Genomic DNA, 22,417 nt, shown 5'->3' on the forward strand with positions numbered 1-22,417 from the left:
TAGGGCCAGAGGATCTAAAATTAAAAAAAAATCCAGCAGGAATGGCTGGATGCAACGTGGCTTTTGGTATGTTTCATTATCCATCTGTCACATTTATTAAAGTTGACATATCCATAGTTGTGGAATCAAAGTAACTCAATCTCTCCTACCAGAGCGAGAAGTGGCGCTGACAGCAGGCTTCTTCCCTGCATCTCCGTCAGGGGACGCGGGGCTTCCAGAACTCTTGATGTAGAGGGAGATGGGAGACATCTGGGAGCTACAGCTGAAGTCCATATCATCCTGCAGACAGAAAATAGATGAGGTTACGCTTCAAAAACAGACAAAAATGACTACTAGAAACTGAGATGTGTTGCTGCTGCAGGACACAGGAGAAAGGTTTTGTTCTATTTTATTCTGGTCAATGCTAAGCAACACTGAAAACCCAAGCAGCACCTTCTCCTCATCAGCAGAATGAAGAGGGGCAGAGACCAGCAACTGCTGGACTCAGAAGCCTTTAAAAGGCATTTTGTTTGGCAAGCAGGCACACAACTGAGGTAACAGAACTGAACCCGCTCTTTTTGGAATGGATCTCAGTAGGAGGGTAAGGAAAACATTACTGAAGGGAAGTTTTTTGCACAAAGGTTGGAAAAATAAGCTGTTTCCTCTTATTCTGCAAAGTTGGTCAGACACATAAATCAACAAGCTTTTTGTTTGCCACAGTTGGGTCTGAATGACTCCTGCTGTCTGTGTTACGGGGAGGTTTCTGCATACAGGCACATTCTGCACTGGCGAGTCCACCGACGATGGAGAAGGGACTGAACAACTTGAAGCAGCTGGTGATAAGGGCTCTGTCTTCACGGTTGCATCTGCAGGAGACAGACAAAGAAGTCTTACCATAGGAGTCTTTAACATGGGGAGATCAGTAATGAACACTCCGCGCCAGCTTTTTAATTCCTGAAGCAAGGCACAGCAGAGCTTTGAGAGATGAAAGACACCAGCTGCACCCATCCTACAGAAACACCGCCTGACTTCTCAGCAGAGGGACAGGTTCAGCAGGCATCCAACGGTGCCAAACGATCGGTACCTTAAGGCACTAACAGCTCACCCTTGTGGTGCGGGGGGACATTGCCACGGCTGCTGAATACAGCCAGGAGTTACCTGAATAAGCGTGGCTTGTGATGTTCCAAAGGTCTGAGTCCCAGGACATCAAATCCAAGTCAAAATGGAAGTTACAGAGATCGCTTTCCTGAAACGACAGTTCGGAAAAAGAAACAAGACAAAAAGACAAAAAGACAACATATATCCGTCAGCTGTTGTGTTCATGTGCTTACAATTACAAGCGAAGGAAAGCACAGGACTATCAGTTAGTTGCCTGAAGGCGTGCAGAGATAAGAGCCTTTAGAGGGGCCTTCTCAACTGTACTACAGAAAAAATAAATAAATAAAAAAAGATTCTAGGTTTCTTTTAATGCTTGGAGATATAGGAGAAGAGCATTTCAGTTCAAGGGCATCAGTGGTGGTTGTTGGTCTGTTATCAAAGCTTCACAAAGCAAAAGTTCCAAGTGCAGCCACTGAACATGGTATAGGTTTGGTGACTTGTTGCCGTCTTCTCCTTTCACCTTCACTGAAGGATTCAATTAACGCCCTTCCATCGCCACATCTCAAGGCGTTTTACAAATTACAGCAGAGAGCTGCAGCAGTTTCCCAAGCGCAGGAGACCCGCGGCTCAGGATCACCTCCGTGCTGTTACGCACGGATCAGGCCTCCCCACGCCTGACCACACCGACATCGTCATCGCCTAAAACCGGAGCCACGGCTTCCATTTCCCACCAGAAATTAAAAAAAGAGGCTGCGACCGCTCCCCCACCTCCCTCAGCCCCGGCCCTGGCTCACCTCGGGCTCTGCCCCCATGTCCCGCGGCGGCCCAGCGGCGCCCAGCAGCTCGCCCAGCTCCTCGCCCAGCACCGCCTCTGCGGGAGGGGGGGAAGAAACAGCGGCCTCAGCACCGGCACCGGGCTCGGCTGCTCCCGGCCCGGCCCCATCCCCGGCCTCCGGCCCCATCCCCGGCCCCAGGTCCCCCCTCACCCCAGTCCAGGCCGCCCCCCGCGGCCGGCAGCAGCCCCGCGGGCTCCCACTCGGCCTCGGCCGCAGCCGCCGCCATGGCTTCCTCCTTCCTGCTCCGCCGCTTCCGCCCCCCCTGCTCGCCACACCCCGCTACGGCGGCCTCCGACGGACAGGGCCAGCCCCAAAAATAAATAAATAAAGTAAATAAATAAATAAAAAGCACCTCCCACACCCCCTCATATACCCCCCGGCTCCCCCATGAACCCCCTTCCCCTTCGGTACCCCGCCATGTACCCCCCCCCTTTTATCCCCCCCACAGCACACAGAGGCACAGGTCAAATACACACACACACATTTATTTATTTATTGCCCCACAAAACCCAGCTGGGGGCTTCCCCCCTTTCCCACACAAGCTGAAGGTCCGTGGCTGAGCTCTGGGGTCTTCTCCACGCACATGGGGTGGCAGGGTGAGGTGTGAGGGCAACCCCATTACGGCATTCCCTGCCTGCAAGGAGAGGGGAGAGGTTTTGGGGGGCTCGCCGCCTGCTTGGCCTGCGCCTGGGGGTCTCCTCCTCTCCACACACACACACTTTCAGGTGGAGGAGCCTGCAAGCTTGTGGGTTTTCCACAGGCAGCTTGTTCAGAGCAAGGGATGTCGCCAGTGTGCTGCGAGGAGGCAGCGTGCCGGCACGCACCTCACAAGTTGGAGTCGTAGGCTGCGTTGGTGAAGATGCCTGGTGATCCGAGGTCGCTAGGAGGAAAAGCAGAAGGGTGTCAGCTTGGGGGAAAAGAGGCAGTCATCGTTACAGAGTCATTAGGGTTGGAAAGGACCTCCCAGATCATCTGCTCCATCACCCTACCACCAGTGTCACCTGCTAAGCCATGTCCCTAAGCACCACGTCCAACCTTTCCTTGAACAACCCCGGGGATGGTGACTCCATCACCTCTCTGGTCACCCCATCCCAATGCCTGACTGCTCTTTCTGAGGAGAAATGTCTCCTCATTTCCAACGTGAACCTCCCCTGACGCAACTTGAGGCCACTCCCTCTACTCCTATCACTAGTTAATCATGTGTGTGTGAGGAAAGCACTCGTGTCTGCCACGTCTCCCCAGGGGCTGCACAGTCAGACCTGACATCATGCACTACAGCAGAATCACAGGGTTTTGATGAGCACCAATTAACACGACATCGTTAGCCCCTGAATAGGCTCCCACTGCTTCTCAAAGCAGCCTCACACACACAGATGTGGGGAACTGGACCCTAATGTAGTGACTGCAGGGGTAGCACCCATGCTGCCTGCAGGGCACAGCCCCGGGCACAGCTCTCACCTGGTGGGGTTCAGGAGCTTCTTCTTCTCCTCTGATAATGGCGTTGAAGTGTCCATGTGGATAGTGCCGATGCAAAAGAAATAACCAGATCTTTTTAGATGGCTTGGGAAGCAGCAACACTTGACAAAGTGAACCAAGTTTGACAAGTATGGGATGGAGGAGAGGGGTGCAGGGGCAATTACTTTCTCCCTCTTCAAGGGGAAAGTGTTTTTCTGGCTTCCCCCCCAGTCTGGCTGCTGACACTTTTTAGCTGGACACAGCATCACATTTCTGAACTCTTTCAACCAACCCACCCTCCCTGGGTCTCCCATCCAAAGCGAGCACAGGCTGCAGGAGGTGTTTCTGTACCTCTGTCGCTGAGCCGTTTGGCGAGCAAGGCAAGGAGCGTCCCGGAGAGCACCACGCCAGCTACCACCAGAGCACTGCTGCTGGTGTAAACCAGGACTTGCTTTAAGAAGGGGGCAGCATCCTCTGCAACAGATCCACAACACCACAGGTTGTCACCAAGCCAAAGCCACCACAGTGTCCCCCTCCACGCTCAAATTGTGCTGCAGGAGGCTGGGGAGTGCAGCCCCACCGTACCTTTGCAGACAGGGGAATGGCCGGTCCAGTTCCCTGTGGCCTGACACCTGAGCAGCCTTGCTCCCATCCGGACAAATCCATCCTCGCAGGAAAAGGCGCAGGTGGAGTTGTACGTGAAGTTGCCGTGGGCGTGAGAGCAGTTCAGGCGGCCTCGGCTCGGGGGCTCCAGCACTGGGCAGCTGATGGCTGGGGGCAGAGCACAGCAGCAGCGTTGGTGGGATGGCATTGGGGGTGGTGGGATGAGGACCCAAGGGCTGGGGAGCCAGGGGGTGAGCTGCCACAGATGAGTGCTAAAGGGAAGGGGATTCTGGTGAACGCATTCTGCTAATGCATAGCAGTGTGCACTGCGCTGGCCATGCATGGCACTTCCCAGGAGGCTTGATTTCAGAGGGTCAAGCACCCACATGGTGCTGTGCACCCAGTGTACACACCCCTGTTGGGGTCACAGAAGGCATAAGGATAAGGACAGTGATGCAGGGGCTTCATTGCTACCTCCTTACACAACTCCCCCCTTCCCAGCACCACCTGCCTGAGCACATGTGGCTCAGCAACTCTAACAGAGGGACTCTGAGGACAGATCCTGAGGATGTGGCATCTCTTCACCAGAGTACATGATCCAGGCACATGTGCGAGCACCAGCTGTACCTCTGCATCGTGGGGTGTCCCCAGTCCAGGTTCTCATGGCCATGCACGCACGGCTCTGTGACCCTTTCAGCTCAAACCCTGGCTGGCAGGAGAAGGCACACGTGGAGGTGAAGGTGAAGCTCCCATAGAGATGGGAGCAGTTCATCCTTCCATGTTCTGGAGCCCTGAGCATCGGGCAGGTGATGGCTGCAAGGGAGAAGAGGCACACCTCAAAAAGGAGCCAGGGGAATGGGAGGCTGAGCTGTTGGGATGAGAAGCCAAGAACATCCTGGGGCCAAACCCAGGCCAGCAAAACCTTTACCAGCAGCTCTACCTTTGCACTGTGGGGTGTCTCCGGACCAGGTCCCCATGGCTGTGCACTCACGGCTCCCTGGACCTATGAGCTCAAACCCTGGCTGGCAGGAGAATGCACACGTGGAACTGAAGCTGAAGTTCTCGTGAAGGTGGGAGCAGCTCATCTCTCCATGCTCTGGAGCCCTGAGCATTGGGCAGCTGATGACTGCAAGGGAGAAGAGACACACCTCAAACAAGAGCCAGGAGACTGCGAGGCTGAACTACTGGGGATGAGAAGCCCAGGAACATCCAGGGGCCAAGTCCATGCCAGCAAAACCTTTACCAACAGCTCTACCTTTGCATTGTGGGATGTCTCCGGACCAGGTCCCCATGGCTGTGCACTCACGGCTCTCTGTCCCTATGAGCTCAAACCCTGGCTGGCAGGAGAATTTACATGTGGAACTGAAGCTGAAGTTGTCATGAAGGTGGGAGCAGTCCATCCTTCCATGCTCTGGAGCCCTGAGCACTGGACAGGTGATGGCTGCAAGGGAGAAGACATGCTTCAAGCAGGAGCTAGGGGACTGAGAGGCTGGACTCTTGGAACCAGGAGGACCAAAACCTCATAGAGCCAAACCCAGGCCAGCAGAACCTTTACCAGCAGCTCTACCTTTGCACTGTGGGGTGTCTCCGGACCAGGTCCCCATGGCTGTGCATTCACTGCTTTCAGGCCCTATGAGCTCAAACCCTGGCTGGCAGGAGAAGGCACACGTGGAACTGAAGCTGAAGTTGTCATGAAGGTGGGAGCAGTTCATCTCTCCGTGCTCTGGAGCTCTGAGCATCGGGCAGGTGATGGCTGCAAGGGGGAAGAGGCACACCTTAAGAAGGAGCCAGGAGACTGCGAGGATGAACTGTTGGGATGAGAAACCCAAGAACATCCTGGGGCCAAACCCAGGACAACAACACATTTACCAGCAGCTCTACCTTTGCATTGTGGGGTTTCCCCAGACCAGGTCCCCATGGCTGTGCACTCACGGCTCTCTGGCCCTATAACCTCAAACCCTGGCTGGCAGGAGAATGCACACGTGGAACTGAAGCTGAAGTTCTCATGAAGGTGGGAGCAGCTCATCTCTCCATGCTCTGGAGCCCTGAGCACTGGGCAGGTGATGGCTGCAAGGGAGAGGAGGAACACCTCAAAAAGGAGCCAGGGGATTGTGAGCCTGAACTCTTGGAATCAGGAATACAAAAACCTCATAGGGCCGAGCCCAGGTCACTGACACCTTTACCAACAGCTCTACCTTTGCACTGTGGGGTGTCTCCAGACCAGGTCCCCATGGCTGTGCACTCACGGCTCTCTGACCCCATGAGCTCAAACCCTGGCTGGCAGGAAAATGCACATACAGAACTGAAGCTGAAGTTGTCATGAAGGTGGGAGCAGTTCATCTCTCCATGCTCTGGAGCCCTGAGCACCGGGCAGGTGATGGCTGCAAGGGAGAAGAGGCACACCTCAAAAAGGAGCCAGGGGAATGGGAGGCTGACCTGTATAGGATACGAAGCCCAAGAACATCCCTGGGCCAAACATAGATCACTGACACCTTTACCAGCAGCTCTACCTTTGCATTGCGGGGTGTCCCCAGACCACGTCCCCATGGCTGTGCATTCTCTGCTTTCTGTCCCTATGAGCTCAAACCCTGGCTGGCAGGAGAAGGCACATGTGGAACCGAAGCTGAAGTTGTCATGAAGGTGGGAGCAGTTCATCTCTCCGTGCTCTGGAGCCCTGAGCAGTGGGCAGGTGATGGCTGCAAGGGGAGAGCAGGGTTTCAGGGGAGGATGTATGAGATTGAATCCAAGGATTAAGCCTTAATCCTAACCTTATCAAACTGAACCTATAGGGGTATTTTTGGTCTAGCTTTCCTAGCCCGATTCCAGGCAGCAAGCCTCACTTCCTGAGACATTGAGGTACCGTAGGTGATACAGGGACTTCTGCTCCACACACGTGATTTTGTGGGAGCACTCACAGCTCTGCCAGAACCCTGTTTATCCCCAGCACTCCCAGACTGCAGCCCCAGGGCAAAGGACTGCAGGCACCCTACGCAGAGCCCATTTCCCCACAGGATGTCCCCCTCCAGACACTCCCCAGCTCTACCTTTGCAGTGCGGGGGAGCCCCCGACCAGGCCCCCTCAGCCGTGCACCACAGTCTCTCCGGTCCCGTCACCTCAAAGCCCTCCTGGCAGGAGAAGTCGCACGTGGAGCCGAAGGCAGAGGCTCCGTGTGGGTGGGAGCAATTGACCCGGCCGCTTTCGGGAGCCGCCAGCTCGGGGCAGGCGACGGCTGCAACCAGACACAGGCAGAGCTGGTGAGGATGGATCAGGCACAGCCACCTCTCGCCCCTTGTCCCTGTGGTACCCAGGGCACGTCCAGCCCCGCCGCAGCAGAAACCCGTGCTTAGTGCTGGAGAAAACCCAGCTGGCAATGCTCGCTAGCATAACTCCATTATCAGCAGGGGCAAACAACTGACTCATCTGAATCTTTGCAAAAAGAAAGGAAAGAAAAACCCAGCATACGTACAGCCAGCAGGTAAAAACAGAGCTGCGCTCTGGAAAACCAACCGTGGGAACTCGGAAAGCTGGAAGCAGGGTCAGGGCGGCTTGCTGGATGGTGTGTAGGGGGACTTCCAAAAAGCCAGGGCCAGCTCCTGCCCCTGCCACCAGCAGACCATCACTTCACCCCTCCATGCCCGTTTCCCATAACTGGGGAAAGCCCCAGGCCACAAGCCCACTGAGCTCAGCACCATCGGCAGCGCTAACTGCAAGGCAAGCTTTGTTTCCCAAAAACCTACATACAGAGAGCCAGCCCCCCTTCTGGCAGGAAAGATCCAGGGAGCTCAGGGGGTCTGTATCAGTGTCTGTGCTGCGTTATCTCTGCATGAATGACCTCACTGCTTCCCGCTGGGTGTCCCCATACAGGAGGTGCCCCTTTGCGTCCCGTATCTGCTCTGGGGCTCCACTCGTCCCGTCCTTGTGCAAACACACTGAGCTGGCACCCAGGGGCACGGAGGAGGTGGAGCAGGGCTCCGCACACACCCCAACCACAAGAAAGCTCAGCACCTCTCTGGGGCACCGGGAGAGCAGCTGTGAGCCCTCGAGATGCCAACAGGAAGACTTTCTCTGTCTCTGCAGCATGGCAGACCGCAGCTCCCTCCTTTGTGGCTTTCCCCCCCGCGGTGGCTTCCTGCCCTCTGTGTCCCTCCCAGCTTATCTCACCTCATCTCACCGCCCCTCGCCCCTGCTGCCCAGCCCTGCCAGGGCACACCCGTCCTCCTGCCACAACAGCAACCCCCGTCCTTATTCCCTGAGCCCCCCTGGGGTGCCCAGCACCTTCCCAAAGCTGCTGGGGGCTTTGGGGAGGAGCAGAGGGTGCGATGGAGGTGGCAAGACACCACTGAGCACCTGCACGAGTGATACTGGGCATCGCTGCCACATCTGAGTCCCAGCCCGCGGTGGTCCCTACCTGCACACGTGGGGGTCTCTGCTGACCACTGCCGTGAAGCCAGGCACCGCAGCGTGCCCTCACCTCGCCGCTCGAACCCCTCCGGGCACCCGAAATCGCAGGTGGAGTTGTATCGGAAGTCCCCAAAGGGATGGCTGCAGGTCATGAGCGCTGCTTGGGCATCGAGCATGGGGCACTGCACGGCTGGGAGACACACAGCAAATCCTTCACTGGCGCTCAGCAATAAGGGTGGGGGGCTTCTGGGGGCATAGCCAGCAGCAAGCAGAGGCTGAGCCACTCGATGCCACCCAGGAGGAGCACCCTGACCCCACCAGGCACTCACCAATACTGCAATCGTCCCCTTCGAAGCCGGGGTGGCACTCGCACCTGTAGCTCTTGATGACCTCCACACACTCACCGTGCGGGCGGCAGGTGGAAGCCTGGCAGGAGGCTGCACACACACAGACACACAGAACGCGGTCAGGAGCCACCAAAACCGCAGACAAACCACCGCAGCCCCCAGCCCCGCGCCCACCTTTGTAGCACAGCGCCGTCTTCTTCTTGTTGCAGGGCTCGTCGTTCCACTTGCCCGCCTCCTGCTGCCGCTTGATGTAGATCTCCACGCAGTCCTGGTTGGAGCGGCGGTTGTTGGGCTCCCCCCTGGCCCAGTTCTCCGCCTCCTTGGTCAGCGCCTTGTTGGTGCCCACCCAGGTCCAGACGCCGCCCTGCTTGCGGATGCCGATCCAGTAGTACTGCCTGTGGAAGGGCAGGGTGGCGTTGAGGTAGGCGATCTCCTCCTTGTTCTGGATGGCCACCAGGTCGGTGAAGAAGGTCCGGCAGTAGTTCCTGGCCTGCTCCCACGAGTAGAGCCCTGGGTCGCTGTAGCTGTACGTCCAGGCCTCCACCTGCGTCACCATGCCTGCGGGAGAGGACACGGTCCAGGGTCACCACCGAAAAGATCAGAGCTGGGGACGGGTTGGTGAGGACACGAGGGCGAGCTCAGGCTGGCAGCAGGGCCAGGAGACGCCGGCCAGACAAGGGGGCACGAGGGGACAAAGGGAGAAGCGTGGGTGAGAACGGGTCTCAAAGAGGGCGTGCAGAGACCTGTGTGGGGCAGGCACAGCAGGAGATGATGTGGGACAGAGAGACAAGAAAAGTGGGAGGCAGCTGGGGCTCCCCTGCCCACAAGGGCCTCCCAAAGAGGAAAAATGGTATCAAGATGGTTCCTTAATACACGTTTCCTTCCACGAGTGCAGAGCTGTACCACTTTTGTAATTCTTTTTCCTCATTTGCTTTACAATTCCACACGAGGGTCAGCTTGGTGCAGGGAAGAGGACCAAGTGCACCCCATACCCAAAAGCATCTGGCAGCTGGAGGTGGCCTGAAGAGTCCTGTAAACCTCGGTATTGCACAACAAAGCCTTGCAAAAGCGAAGCTGACATCCTCCTCGTGCCCACCAGGCAGGATGAAGCCCAGATTAACTGGAACCCACGCCCAGAAGCAGAGGGTACTTTGCTGAAACACTGCTTCTAGAAACAGCGCTTCACATCACAACCTGATGCAATCAAAAGGTTTTTGCTATCAAGAAGCTTCTCCCTAGAAGGAGGAATCCCCACAGCTGCAGAATGAAGCCTGAAAGCAAGGTGGGAGCCAGCATTTGCTCCAAGCAGTCTGCCTAGAGTACCCCGTGTCTCAGGAGAGCACTTCATAAACCTTTATTATGAAGGCAAAAGACTGAGCTTTGTAAATTAAATGCAATTTTAAGGCTTCCCAAATCTAACAAGAAGTCTACTCAGGCCAGTTACTATGCATTTATATAGGCAAAATCCCCTACATTTTTCTGTCCTTCCTCGTGAGAGACTAAACTACCCATTTCTGTTAAACAAAACCAAACGCAGAAAAATGTGGCCACTAGCAGCAGCCCTGCTCCTCGCTCCCCAGGGGCTCAGGACACCTCCTGGCAGCCTGCCTCCCCTCGGGGCAGCCACCCCACTACCCCTGCACACCCCGACCCCAACCCCAGAAGGACCAGGGAGCCCATCCACACCTCACCTGTCCTCCACACACTCTCCTGTCTCAATCTTCCTTGTGCTCAGCCTTATCTTACCTCTCCCTGCCCACCTGGAGCTGAGCCCCACCTGGGTGCCGTTTGCTTGGGTTTCACACCCTGATGCCCCTGCCCCTTGCAGCTGGGCACGGTGTGGGGCACGGGGCTGCCACACTCAGGGTGCATTTGTATTTTTGATTTCCTGGCTAGACCTAAATCTCAGCCTCCTCCTGAAACTTCTGCATTTGCCTCTACCCTTCAGCTGAGCCACGAAAGGTCTTTTAGAAAATAGCCCAGACCCCGCAGGACCCCTGGGGACACAGCAGATACCAGCGGGTCTTGCTCCGTGCAGTGCCAACGTACGAAGGAAATGCCCTACGGGCAGCAAAGCCCGCTGGTTTCTGAGTGACTGACGGGCTCCCAAAAATAACCCCGCTGCCCTTCTCCGGTTTCCCAGCTCTGCGGGGTCACGCTGGGCTCACTTACCCCATGTGATGGCAGCGATGCCCAGGTAGCAGACGCCACGAGAGCCCAGAGCCCCCGTCCTCCCAGAGAAGCACTGTCCCGCGGCGGTGCCCTGCGTGCCAGGGAGAGAGGCGTGAGCACACACAGCCCACAACACCGGAGTCCCGTGCACCCACAAGGGCACCTGCACCAGCTGTGGGATGGATGCTGGTGCTCTCCTGCCAAGCAGACCCCAAAATGTCCCCGGGGAGAGGAGCAGACCTACCATGCTGGTGCTGCAGGGTGCCCTGGCCCTGGGCAGACAGCGGTGCTCGCGCTTCCTCCGAGCCACGGAGCCTCGCTCCCTCCCCGCAGCCTCTTCCCCTCCCGACCCAGCCCCGCTGCCAGCCCGCATCCTGCCCCCGCTGGGCTCCCCACCCGCAGGAGCCTGCTCCCCTCTGGGGGCTCCACGGGGACCTACCTGTCTCAGGAGCCCACCACAACGAGCAGGGCTTGGCCGAGCCCCCGGGGAGGTGCAGAAGGGCACCCCCGAGGGGGACAGCCCCGATCCACAACCACTGAGACCTCTCCGGCCCCCCATGCCCACGCTGTGCCGGCGGTGGCAGCAGGAGGACGGCGGGGGGACGAGGTGTGAGGAGAGGTGGCCGCGGGGGTTCCTGCGCTGGGCAGAGCAGGAGCGTGGCTCGCAGCCTCCCAGTTCCTGCTCCGGATGCTCTTCTCATTTGCAGGCTGTGAATCTTCATATACCGCTCAAGAACAATTAGTTACACAATGTATTTTCCTGTCTCTGCCTCTTTTAAGTCTTTATGAGAAAGGTCCAAAAACAGGACAGAAGAACCCCCCCCACCCCCTCCCATTAGCATCCTTTATGAACTTCCACCAGTGCTCCAGGAAAATGCCCCATTGTGTCCACCTTCTTGACTCATCATAAATCTTTTTTTACCCCTCTTCTGCTCGTGAGTGAAATCGTCTTGGCAGGGCTTTCTGCAGGAATTGCTCTGCTCACTTCCAGCTAAAGGCAGCGCGGGAGCCCCTCGGGTCACGAGCGTTTCCCACTTCCAAAGAAATTAAACGGGGCTCCAGTGGGACTTGCCCTACACAAAGGGAGGAACCCATCCCACAGAACCCACGAGCTGCTACGTACTCCGCCAATGTAAATGCAACTCTGTTCCTGGGTTTTGTCATTAGCTTTGCAAAATCCTGGAGTGCAATTTTCCCGTTTTATGGAAGAGCTGCAGCCCAGCCTGTGCACGCAGGAGTTTGGCAGCAAACGCTGTGTGTCAGCTCCCATGCAAAGGGTGAGCAGCTTTGGGATGGGGATGGGCAGCGAGGCCACCAAGGGGTGGCTGCCAGGGCAGGGGGACACCTCGGAAAGCCGAGGTCCCTTGGCCAGGATGGGAGTTGCCACTGCTGCACCGGGGCAGGAGCAGTCAGAGGTGTGTTTGTGGGTGCTCAGCCCCGGGGGAGGACAGGAGGAAAACAGGTTGTGCCCCTGCTGGTTTCACTTCTGCTGGGCCGGGACGCGGCAGGGCAGGGCAGCAGCAAAGAAATATTCCCACCTCTGTTTTTGTAAGTGCAAATTGTAAAAACAGAAGCGAGGTGGCTGAGCCCCAGGGGCTGCCATGGGCAGGACACGGCCACGTGCTCAGGGGTGCTTTGCAGGTAGTGGAGAGGGGTACACGTGTGGCAGGGGGGGAGCAATGACCACAATCAGCTCGGGAGGAGCTCCCCAGGCAGGCACACGCTGCCCTTGTTTTCGGCAGAGGCTCTGGTCCCCAGGCAGCCCAGCCCCTTGCCCTCCTTGCGCAATGTTCCCTGGCAAACCGCAGAGGAACCGACTCACCCTGACACAGCCCGGCTGCTGCCAGCGATACTGCGGGCACCTTCCTGGGGACCCCCGCAGCCCCCGGGGGTGCTTTTTGTCCCAAAGGGGGTCCCGAGCCGCAAGGTGCCTCCGGGTGCATCTTGCCTCGGTGGGCCCTCCAGCGCGACGCCTGGCCCGCAGCGCCGGGGGGAAAGCAGCACCCGATAAAATCTTTCTCACGGCTTGAAAGTGAGAACAGTTTGGCCACAGGAAAACATGTTTATCCAAGCGCCACCCCAACCAGCACGGGGTGAGGTGGTAGCAAGGACAAGCTGGGCCAGAGGGATAGGGTTGTCCCTGAGATGTCCCCGGGTACCCACGAGGCGTGACAACTCCACCTGAGGGGTCAGGGGGGTTGGGGACAAGTCCCCCTGCCCACCCCCACAGATCCCATTGCCTGCTGACCCCTCTCAGAGCCGATTCTTCGACCCCTGCTGCAGCAGAGCTCTCAGCCTCCTGCCTTTGCCCCGGGACCCAGGTGATGGAGAGTTTTTGGCTGGACATCGCCGCCACCCGTGTGACCCTGCAGGCTGGCTCCCTGGCGCCTGGCTGCGGCATCACGTGCCTGGCACAGATAAGGGTTTGCCAAACAGGATGCCGGGGGCGTAGATAAGGCCAAGGTTCTCGTGCTGCTGGCGTGGGGCGTTGTAAACAAGTGCTGCTGCCCGCCGGGGTGCAGGGTGGGTGCGTGGAGCCCGAGGCATCCCATCCCCCCTGTCCCCCCCTGACTGTGCCGTGACCCCTCCTGGGGGCTGCAGCAGCTCTGCCTGCACCCTGCCCGGCTCGTGCCACCCAGACATCAGCAGCGCTTTTGACACGTGTCTGCACAGTCTGTTTTAATGCAGTGAGCAATTTCAGTCTTCCCACATCTAACAGAGCAAGCCCAGAGGTGGGTTCCCCCGCCCATCACCCCCGGCGCATTTTTGGGCCTCTCTTCCCTTTCCTCTCCCTCACATCTGGCTCCATCCCCTTGGTCCTCGGCCACGGCAGCTCCCGGGCAGAGCCACCCCGGGGGAGCGGATGAACGCACTCAGCAGTGAGAGCCTCGTGTCCAGCCAGAGCCAGCCTCTGCGGAGCAAACAATGTCCTCTCCTCCTGCCAGGAAATCCTGAGGCACCCGTGTGCAGGCAGCGAGGCCAGCTCTATTTTTTCCCTGACACAGAAGCATCCTTGAGCGTGTTCTTCACCTTTTGGCAGGCCGGGGCTGAGCTTTCCTCTTCTCACCAGTGCCGGGCGAGCAGCCTGCCTCGTGCTTTCTGCGCCCTCCTTGTTGGGCGCTGACAGCAGGTTGGTGCTTTCTGCACCAAGCAGGTCTCGGTTCTCTTTCTGCTCCATGTAGCTTGTCCTGCAGCTCCCCAGTCACTATTTAAGTCGCTGGGTTATTTTCTGCAGGGTTGGGGTTTACACCCTTCGCTCTGTCCTGCCAGCTCTCCGCGTGTGCCGAATGCACCAGCCATGGAAAACTGCCTTCTGCACGGGGCACCTCCCCGTACCTGGCCCGGGTACATGGGAAGGGATGTCCGTGACACACAAGCCCTCCCCTGCAGGCACCCTCCTTCCTTGGAAAGCTCTCGTCTTCTCTCCTCTCCTCTCCTCGCTGCTGTCCCTGTGTGCCTGCAGGATGAGCCCAGTGATGGGGACATTTCTCCTGCCTTCTCGCCCCGCCGTTTGTTGCCGGCTTGGTTGAAGTTGCCTCTCTCTAACAGTCCTGACCCTGGGGGCAAGCCCCTGCAAGAAAAACAAAACAAACAAACAAAAAACCCACCTCGAATAACGAGGGGAACGACATTCCCAACATTTTGTTGTCACCTTTGAAATTAATTCCTCCTTCCCCGTGTCGTGGCCTCCCACAGCTGTGGTTTAAGGGGCTGCGAACACCAATTTCACCGTGCTTTGGCAGTGGACAGAGGGCTATGGGCTCTTTCATTGCAAAGCAGGAAAAGCAAAGGGGCTTTTCCATGCTATTTTACACTTTTCTGCTGGGAAAATGCAAGGAAATGTAGGGAGTGATTTCCTAGCTTCTTTTTGTTATTCATGGAAAGGGCAAGGGCTGTGCCGCAGGGCACATCCAGGTGGACTCACTGGTCCCAAGGGGAGGCAGAGCAGGATCTCCACCCTCCGCCCCGTCCCTGCTGCTCTGCTGGGGACTTTGCAGACCCAGACCCACACCAGGCTTCACTCCCCCACACCGAGACCCTACCTGGCTCCTGCTGGGACGCGATGCACAGGGGCAGCTGGGGGCTGCCCGGCTCCGACCCGGCCCCAGCGCTGTCACGCAGCCGTCACACGAAGGCTTCGCGGTGCCACACGGGAGCTACGGCCTCTCTTCTTCCCCAAGGACACCGATGTTTTTCGGCGGACACGTGGGGCTGGCAGTGCCACTGGGGACACCGGCCCCAGCGGTGCCGCCCGCAGCGCTCGTCCCCTCCGCCACCGGGGTGCCGCGGGGGTGCCGGGTGCCTCCACGACGCTCCCGCTGGCCCACGGGGCGTTGCTGTCCACGATGAGCCGCAGGAGGCCTGCCCCGGGGAAGTCCATGATGACCACCCCCCAGCGCACCGCCTGCCCCGAGCGGCGCCGCAGGTGCCGGTAGCAGCGGGGGTTGACGAAGCGAGCCACCTCCTCGGGGCAGGTGAAGAGCCCGTTGCCGGAGCAGAAGGTGAGGTGCATCTTGGCGGGGTCCCCGCCGGCCGCCGCCTCCAGGTGCCTCCGCGCTCGGGCCCATTTCCTCTCCAGCGAGAGCACGTTCCAGGCGTCACTGATGCTCAGCTGCTCGTAGGGGATGCCCAGCACCGCCTGCTCCAGCGCCTCCAGCACCACGATCTTGCCCCGCGCCTGGCCCAGCGTGGGCACCTCCTCGCGGCACCACAGGCGGCCCCGTCCCTCCTCCAGCAAGCAGCGCTGGAGCCGGGCGGCAAAGCCGGGCCGGGAGAAGAAGGGCAGCTCCTCCTTGATGCGCATGAGCACGGCCTCGCCGGGGTGGGCGCGGAGGAAGCGCAGGGTGCGGCGCAGGACGCCCCGCAGGCTGGCCCGCTGGAAGGTGCAGAGGTGGTAGACGCGGAGCTCGCCCCGCTCCAGCTTGCAGCGCACGTCCAAGAAGCGCACGCCGGCCGCCAGCTGCGCCTCCAGGCCCCAGCTCTGGCACCGCAGGCGCCGGCCGCCGAACAGGCTGAGGGAGTCGTGGGTGCCAGGGATGGAGAGGCGGGAGAGGGGCAGGGCGTCGGGCAGCCCCGCCATCCAGTCGGGGCAGCAGGCACCTGGCTGGGGCGTGCAGTCGAATGCATCCATGCCGTGAGGAGCACGGGCACCCCGGCACCACCGAGAGCTGCCTGGAGGAGAAGTGGCACCATGATCCAGGGTGACAGCACCGCATGATCCCCATCGCTGTCCATACCCCAGAGCCACCCCACACATGCCCGCACCCCACACAGCTACACCTGATGCACCCACAGCTCCCCAGCCCCGGTGTATTTCGGCCTCCCCCCCTGCACCCACCTGGGTTTGCCGGTGGCGGCGGGTGCAGCGTGCTGGACGGGGCACACAGCCCGGGGGGCAGGCCGCGACTGGCAGGCTGAGCGGGGTGCTGGCCATTAACCAGGAGACACTCATGACGCGCGTCATGTCCCGCACGTGGCACGTGCTGCGGGGATTCAGGCTCAGTCCTTGCTGACGTGCAGGGCTGGAAAATTGCTGGGCTGATCCCAAAAGCGGGCATTGGGGCCTCGGCACCTCCCTCCCCAGGAATCAGGACAAACGGGATCAGGCACCCTGGGGTTCCTTGGAACTGCCTGTGCCCGGAAAGGCACGGCAGGGTCGGGGCTGCGTCACCGCTGAGCTGTGAGCCCCGTGGCCAGTCCTCAGCCAGCCCCCCGGGGCTTGACTCATCTCCTGCCCTGGGGACACGGCTGCCCCTTGCCACCCCCTTGCCGCTCTGAGCTTGGCAGTGCGCACCAAACCCCACGGTTTTTGAAGGGTTTGAAGCCTGGCGGGCCACAGACCCCTCCGAGCACCCTTCCCATGCCCACACCTCACAGCGGGGGGGCACGGAGACCCCAAGAGCTGGGGCCAGCCTTGGGGACACTTCCATGCCAAGCATGACATGAACATGACAGAGCCAGTGCTCTGCAGGCCGGGATCCCGGCAGCACAGCGGGGAGGAGCACTGAGCACGGCCGGGCGGGGAAAGCAGCCGGCAACACAGCACGGCACGGCACGGCCTGCAGCACGGCGCTGCCCTCACTCATGGCGGCCACGGGCGGCGGTGGCAGCGGGGCCGGGTCCTGCTTCGTGCTGGGAGCCTCGGGGGTCACGGGGCAGGCGCTGCTGCGGGAGCTGCGGGCACGGGGGCTCTTCGCCAGGGTGACGCTGATCGGGCGGCGCCGCCTCAGCCTGGCCGAGGAGAGCGGCAGGGCCGTGGTGCGGTGGGGACGTGGGGTGGCGGGGGGGGTGCTGGAGGTGCCCGCTCCTCGCTCTGAGCCCGGTGCTGTCCCCGCAGGAGCAGGTGGTGGTGGATTTTGAGAGGCTGAGCCAGCACGCCGCTGCTTTCCGGGGCCACGACGTGGGCTTCTGCTGCCTGGGCACCACCCGGAGCAAGGCGGGTGCGGTGAGTGGGGCACCCGTCCTGGCAGCCCTATGGGGGTGCACCGAGCACCCTCCCTGCGTGGTGACGGGGCACACGCTGGCCATGGGGTGGTCTCCCTGGGCAGCCCTGCCCCAGGGGGTTGGGGAGCGGCGGGGAGCCCCTGGCTGCGCTGAGCCTGCTGTCCTGCTGTGCCGTAGGATGGCTTCGTCCGTGTGGACCGGGACTACGTGGCGCAGGCGGCAGAGCTGGCACGGGCAGGGGGCTGCAAGCACTTCGTCATGCTGTCCTCGCAGGGTGCCAACGAGCACAGCCGCTTCCTCTACCTGCGGGTGAAGGTGAGGAGGGGAGCCGGGGCAGGCTCCTGAAGCCCGGGGGGTGAGGAAATGCCAGGACACTTGGGATTGAAGCCGGGGCTGAGGTCGGAGAAGATCCAAATGGCCCCAGGGTCCTGCTGCTGGGAACAGAGAGCTCAGGGGAGGGGGCTGGTAGGACAAGAGTGTCACCTGTAGCGTCCTAACCAGCAAACGCCCCGCACACAACATCCCGAGAACCTCTGAGAGCCACCAGAAAGGTCTGGGCAAGACCTTTCACAACCATCAGGAGGCTCAGGGCGGGTGCCACTGAGATCCGAACTCCCCAGGGACAGCAGCATCCATCACAAAATCCTCTCCCCTTATACGTCCCCAGGACCCGCTCCTGCCTGGCAGTGTCCCCTGGCTGGCCATGCCCAGGCTGGGCAGAGTCCACCCCTGTGTCCCCACGTCCCTCGCCCTGCCAGCCCTTGTAGTTTACATGCTGGCTGCAAGGGTGCGCTGCTGACTGCCGCTCAGCTATCCACGCCGTTCCTTCTCCTGCAGAGCTGCCTCTGTCCAGCCCCTGGCCTTGCTTTTACCATTACTGATGTTTTTGGGGTCCCTGCTGACCCACCCTGTGGTGGTCCCTCCAAACAGCCACCCTGCCAGTTTAGCACTTTGGCATCTTGGCAAAATGTTGTACATTTTGGGCAGGATTGGCTCTGGCTCTTCTCTCCCTGCTCTCTGGGCAAGGCTGAGCACCGAGGTGTTCGTGGGGCGGTAGAGGTGGTGCTTGTGGTCACCCTCGGTTCGTTTCATCCCTCCTGCGACAGGGAGAAGTGGAGAAGCTGGTCCAGGCTGTTGGCTTCGATCGCTGCACCATCCTCCGGCCAGCGTGAGTAGGATGGGAGCAGCCTCTGGCTTCAGCAGGGGGAGGCACAGGGGGCTGGGAGATGGGGCCACGGGCAGGACACAGAATTAGAGGGCTGGGGAAGGAAGCGGGGAAAGCCTCTGGTGCAAGCACAGCTCCTGCCTGCACCCCTTCCCCACCACAGCAGGGAGCGAGCACGGCCATTCCCCACAGCCCTTCCCAAATTTTAGGTCATACCCCATGACAGGAGAGGCTTGAGTTGAAAGCAGAGGTTGGGAGGCACCAGGAAAAGCTTAACCTCACTCGGAGGTCAGCCTACACTGGGAGGTTGCTCTCCTTACTCCTGCTGAGTGTGCATCCCCCCATACTCTACCCGGGAGAACCAGCATCCTGGCAAGGAGTTGGGTGTGCCAGGGATCATCCCAGTCACATTTCAGGACCCCACAGGAGCCCCTCATGCCCCGTGCAGGTTTTTAAGCCAGGCTGTGTCCCTCAGCACAGCAGGGGACGTCGTTCTCTGGCTTTGCAGCCTGACCCCCTGTCTCCTCGCCCCGCAGGGTGCTGCTGTGCGCACGCCAGGAGTTTCGCCCCCTGGAGTGGCTCACCCAGCACATTCTGGGAGCTGTGGCCTGGCTCTTCCCCACCGCCTACTCGGTGCCCGTGGAGACAGTGGCGAGGGCGATAGTGGCCAGCGTGCTGCAGCCGGGCGGGGGGAAGGTGGAGGTGCTGGAGAACAAGGCCATCCATCAGCTGGGAAAGGCAGAGCCGCAGCTGGGCACGTAGGGTGAAAAGGGTGGGCAAGAAGTGCTGGGCTCACCTTCCAGGTGCTATTCCGGGCCAAGGATGAGCGCATGGGAGAGCGGTGGGGCGTTTGGATGGGTGTTGGGGAGCTGGAGGTGTGCTCCTGCAGGAGGCAGCCCGTTCTGCCCAGCGCTGCTGGGAGAGGAGAAATGGTGCTCTGCTTCCTGCACCCGGAACGCGAAGCTGGGTGAGAGCTGTACGCCTCAAACACTGCTCTGAACTGAGGCCTCGAATAAAATCCTGTGCCCGCTCTGTCCGTGCCAGCCCCGTGTTGAAATTACACCTGCGCATTGCCAGCCCCTTGTGATGACACCTCCGGGAACGCAGGCGGGCAGGAGCACAGGGGGAAGGAGCCGGGGCCATCGGGGCTGCCCAGGGCCCCCCTGCCTCACAGGGGGCTGCGCCGTGCCCCAGCTCCTGCCACTGCAGCCGTTCTCAGGCCTCCCGCAGGGTCAAGGACCGCGGTGGCTCCGCAGCTGGGACTGGGCCTTACGTGACTCCCGCGTTCCCTGCTGGCCGCGGTCCCAGCGCCCCGGGCAGCGCAGCTTTCCAGGGTTTTCTCCTCTTCGACCTCCCCGTGGCTCCTGTGTCAGTGACTTGGATGGGGAGAGCGGGAGGGAGCCTGGGTCCCTGTGGTCTCTGTCCTCCCGCACAAATAATTGGCTCGGCGGGCTGGTACCTCGGGGACACGGCAGGGGGAAGGGGAGGAGGGCAAGAGGGACACCTGGAGGGTCAGACTTCATTTACAAAGGGAGACGTGAGGTGGGCTGGCCAGGATTATCACACAAGCCTCTGAGGGGTGTTCAGGAGGGTTATGCTGCTTAAACATGCAGGGGTGGGTTGCATTGCCTTAGCTACACGCCAGTGCTCAGAGGTTTTAAGAACAGATGCTGTGCTTAAACAGGCAAGTATAAATGAACACTGGAGGTGACGAGACCTTCAAAGAAGTGAAGACTGCAAACAGATGAGAGTAAAAATAAAGAATACAAGCTCTGGAAAGTTACAAGTAAAAGACGGGCCCCAGGAGGTTTGAGAAAGGCATCGTGAAGGTATAAAAATTCATCATGGCTGTGTGAGAAGCAAAAAAACTCTGCAGAGAGCCCCGGGGGACAGGACACGATCAGGTTATATGAAGGAGCCATCACAGGAGAGCTTAATCAGTTACTTGTATTAGCCTTTGTAGCGACAGGCTCACACTCGCATCATTCCTTTGGGGAGCGTGTTTGCATGACTGTCCTAAAGCACTGGGGAAAAATGATTTTTAACTACATTTTTAGAGCACATAGTTAAAAAAAGAAAAACGCTAGTGCCAGAAGGAGCTCTCAGCTGAACTGGAAAACACTGAATTGGGTGAGAACGAGAGTGATCCTGCCATTAAAAAGTCAATGTAGTTAAATTTGATGCTAATTTTCAAAAAGTTCCAGTGGGAACCAGGAAGCTGCAAAGCAGTAAGATGGCCTCTATAAAAGGCAAGTTGTTAGAAAGGATAATAAAGTCCTGAAATAACAGAAACCAGGATAAATATGGTGCAATGGGAGATTCCGCTTGTCTTTTGAGGGGGCAGCTAGGAAGCACAAACCTTTGCTGCTTTTGGAGGAAATCAGCCGCTGTGTACATAAGGCGGTCTGGTCCTCAGGGTGCACTTGGGTTTCCACAAAGCTCTCCCAAAAGGGCTCTTAAAGAAATTAAGCTGTCGTGGGAAGAAAAGCAAGGTCTGTTCATTTCTGATTGGAAATATTTTCTTAGCACTATAAAGCCTTGAAACGGACAAAACAAACATTTATTCCTAGACAAAGGTCTGCAGAAAACGCCAGCGCTATTTCTGTGCAACCCCCGGTTTTGCTCGGCGCATCGGCACCGTGCAGCATCTCCCCAGCCCCTTCTGGCCCACCCGGGACTGAAGGAGCAGAGATGGGTCCTCAGGGGCACCCCTCGGTGCTAAGACCCCCCGAAACAGCCAGGGCAGAGCCCCCGCACCCCTGCGAGCAGGAGGTCGGCACGGTGGGAGCCGTGCTCCGGGCCGCAGCTGGAAGGAGAGCATGCAAGGTTGCTCGGTGTCTGCTGGACGACGTCCACGCGGACCGCCTGATCCCACAGATCCCGGCTCCCCTGGGATTTCTGACGCTGGCTGTATTGCTGGAGATTAATGAGGAAAAAACAACCCCCGTCCCCATGGCTCCGCAGCCGGGCGCAAGGCTTCCCGTGCGGCTCTCATGGCCCCGATGCCCTCCTGGCTGAGGAGCTGTGAGAACCGCTGTGCCCGTGCCTGCCACGCTCCCCCCAGCCCCAGCCGGGTGGCAATGTCACCTGCAGGCGAGTGGCACAGCACAGCACACCCCGCAGGGCTCAAATCCCACAGCCCAGCTGCTGGCAAAGGGACCCCGGGCTGTCCCCAGACAGATGACCCTGCCATCATCAGATGAAACAGGCCCAAAATCCGCCCCAGGGACAGGCAGGCACAGCTCTGGCACTGCTCAGGGGAGGAAAGCGTGTGCCAGGATGAGCCTAAATGCAGCCCTGGGGCATGGGGCAGCTCAGGGCCAGCAAACGTGCCGGTGCCCTGGGGTCCAGAGCAGGGGGTGGGCATCTGGGGGCTGTAGGAAGCTGGTTAGTGGCCCAGCCACAAAGGCCTTGCTGGCTGGGGGTTGAAATTACCTGGTGGCAGGTCCCTGCTCTCAGCACAATCACTCCTGGCCAAGGCACCTGCAGCAAATATCAGGACAACTTTAGAGCCAGGGATTTTGTTGCCAGAGCCTCTGGAGCCAGGATTTGCCCCTCGTCTGGCAGCCTTGCCAACCCCAGGGCTGCCCCTACGCCGTGCTGGCTGAGGCTGGGAGGAACTCATGCCATGGATGCCCTGGCCACAGGTGGGCATTGGCTCCGTGGTTTCCAGTTTTGGGGGAGGAACCGAAGGGAACTTACCTGACCCGAGAGAAAAGCTGTCACGCTGCACAGGACGAGCTCAGGTCCCTGCTCAGGGACCGCTCCCCCCTCCGCAGGCAGCTGGGGGCTCGGGCGCTTCACTGGTATGGAAGGAGATGGGAGAACCTGCTGAGTTACCAAAATCACAAAATTCTGGGCAGGAATGTGTTTCAGCCTTATCAAAGCATCGCTGTCAGATGAAGCTGAAAGATTTG

The 22,417-nt window shown here is 59.4% G+C and overlaps 4 protein-coding genes across 6 annotated transcripts in view; 1 reads left to right on the forward strand and 3 right to left on the reverse strand.

Annotated features, from left to right (window-relative positions):
- ATF6 (activating transcription factor 6) overlaps window positions 1-2,167 on the reverse strand; it is a 73,814-nt gene extending 71,647 nt beyond the window's left edge. The window contains exons 1-5 of the mRNA XM_084291606.1: window positions 2,064-2,167; window positions 1,872-1,948; window positions 1,138-1,225; window positions 751-845; window positions 150-279 (exon numbers count right to left, since the gene is read on the reverse strand). Coding sequence (XP_084147732.1) covers window positions 150-279; window positions 751-845; window positions 1,138-1,225; window positions 1,872-1,948; window positions 2,064-2,139 — 466 coding nt within the window. The 5' untranslated portion in view covers window positions 2,140-2,167. The remainder of the gene's footprint in view (window positions 1-149; window positions 280-750; window positions 846-1,137; window positions 1,226-1,871; window positions 1,949-2,063) is intronic.
- A 210-nt stretch (window positions 2,168-2,377) lies between these two features.
- Window positions 2,378-11,561, reverse strand: LOC311212223 (P-selectin-like). Of its 3 annotated transcripts, none has more exons than XM_084291450.1 (18): window positions 11,331-11,561; window positions 10,892-10,982; window positions 8,894-9,277; window positions 8,702-8,809; window positions 8,380-8,562; window positions 7,015-7,200; window positions 6,482-6,667; window positions 6,167-6,352; window positions 5,853-6,038; window positions 5,539-5,724; window positions 5,227-5,412; window positions 4,912-5,097; window positions 4,599-4,784; window positions 3,954-4,139; window positions 3,720-3,842; window positions 3,372-3,402; window positions 2,738-2,793; window positions 2,378-2,547 (listed from the first exon to the last, which is right to left on the reverse strand). In XM_084291450.1, exons 1-17 carry the CDS (start codon window positions 11,448-11,450, stop codon window positions 2,739-2,741), a joined length of 2,769 nt encoding a protein of 922 aa, XP_084147576.1. In that variant the 5' UTR covers window positions 11,451-11,561; the 3' UTR covers window positions 2,378-2,547; window position 2,738. The 3 variants fall into 3 exon arrangements, with proteins under 3 accessions (XP_084147576.1, XP_084147577.1, XP_084147578.1); XM_084291451.1 differs by lacking the exon at window positions 11,331-11,561 and adding an exon at window positions 11,136-11,187; XM_084291452.1 differs by lacking the exon at window positions 5,227-5,412.
- Window positions 11,562-15,005: 3,444 nt separating this feature from the next.
- On the reverse strand, window positions 15,006-16,022 carry LOC311212078 (1-phosphatidylinositol phosphodiesterase-like; the record flags this gene model as incomplete). Its single annotated transcript, XM_084291185.1, has 1 exon — window positions 15,006-16,022. The coding sequence occupies one exon, from the start codon at window positions 16,020-16,022 to the stop codon at window positions 15,006-15,008; it is 1,017 nt and encodes a 338-aa protein (XP_084147311.1).
- Window positions 16,023-16,937: 915 nt separating this feature from the next.
- Window positions 16,938-19,416, forward strand: HTATIP2 (HIV-1 Tat interactive protein 2). The gene is made up of 5 exons (XM_084290965.1): window positions 16,938-17,149; window positions 17,229-17,336; window positions 17,513-17,650; window positions 18,442-18,503; window positions 19,037-19,416. Exons 1-5 carry the CDS (start codon window positions 16,976-16,978, stop codon window positions 19,260-19,262), a joined length of 708 nt encoding a protein of 235 aa, XP_084147091.1. The 5' UTR covers window positions 16,938-16,975; the 3' UTR covers window positions 19,263-19,416.
- Window positions 19,417-22,417: the final 3,001 nt, after the last annotated feature.

The sequence above is a fragment of the Netta rufina genome, assembly GCF_964035555.1.
Source record: "Netta rufina genome assembly, chromosome: 8".
Lineage (NCBI taxonomy): Eukaryota > Metazoa > Chordata > Aves > Anseriformes > Anatidae > Netta > Netta rufina.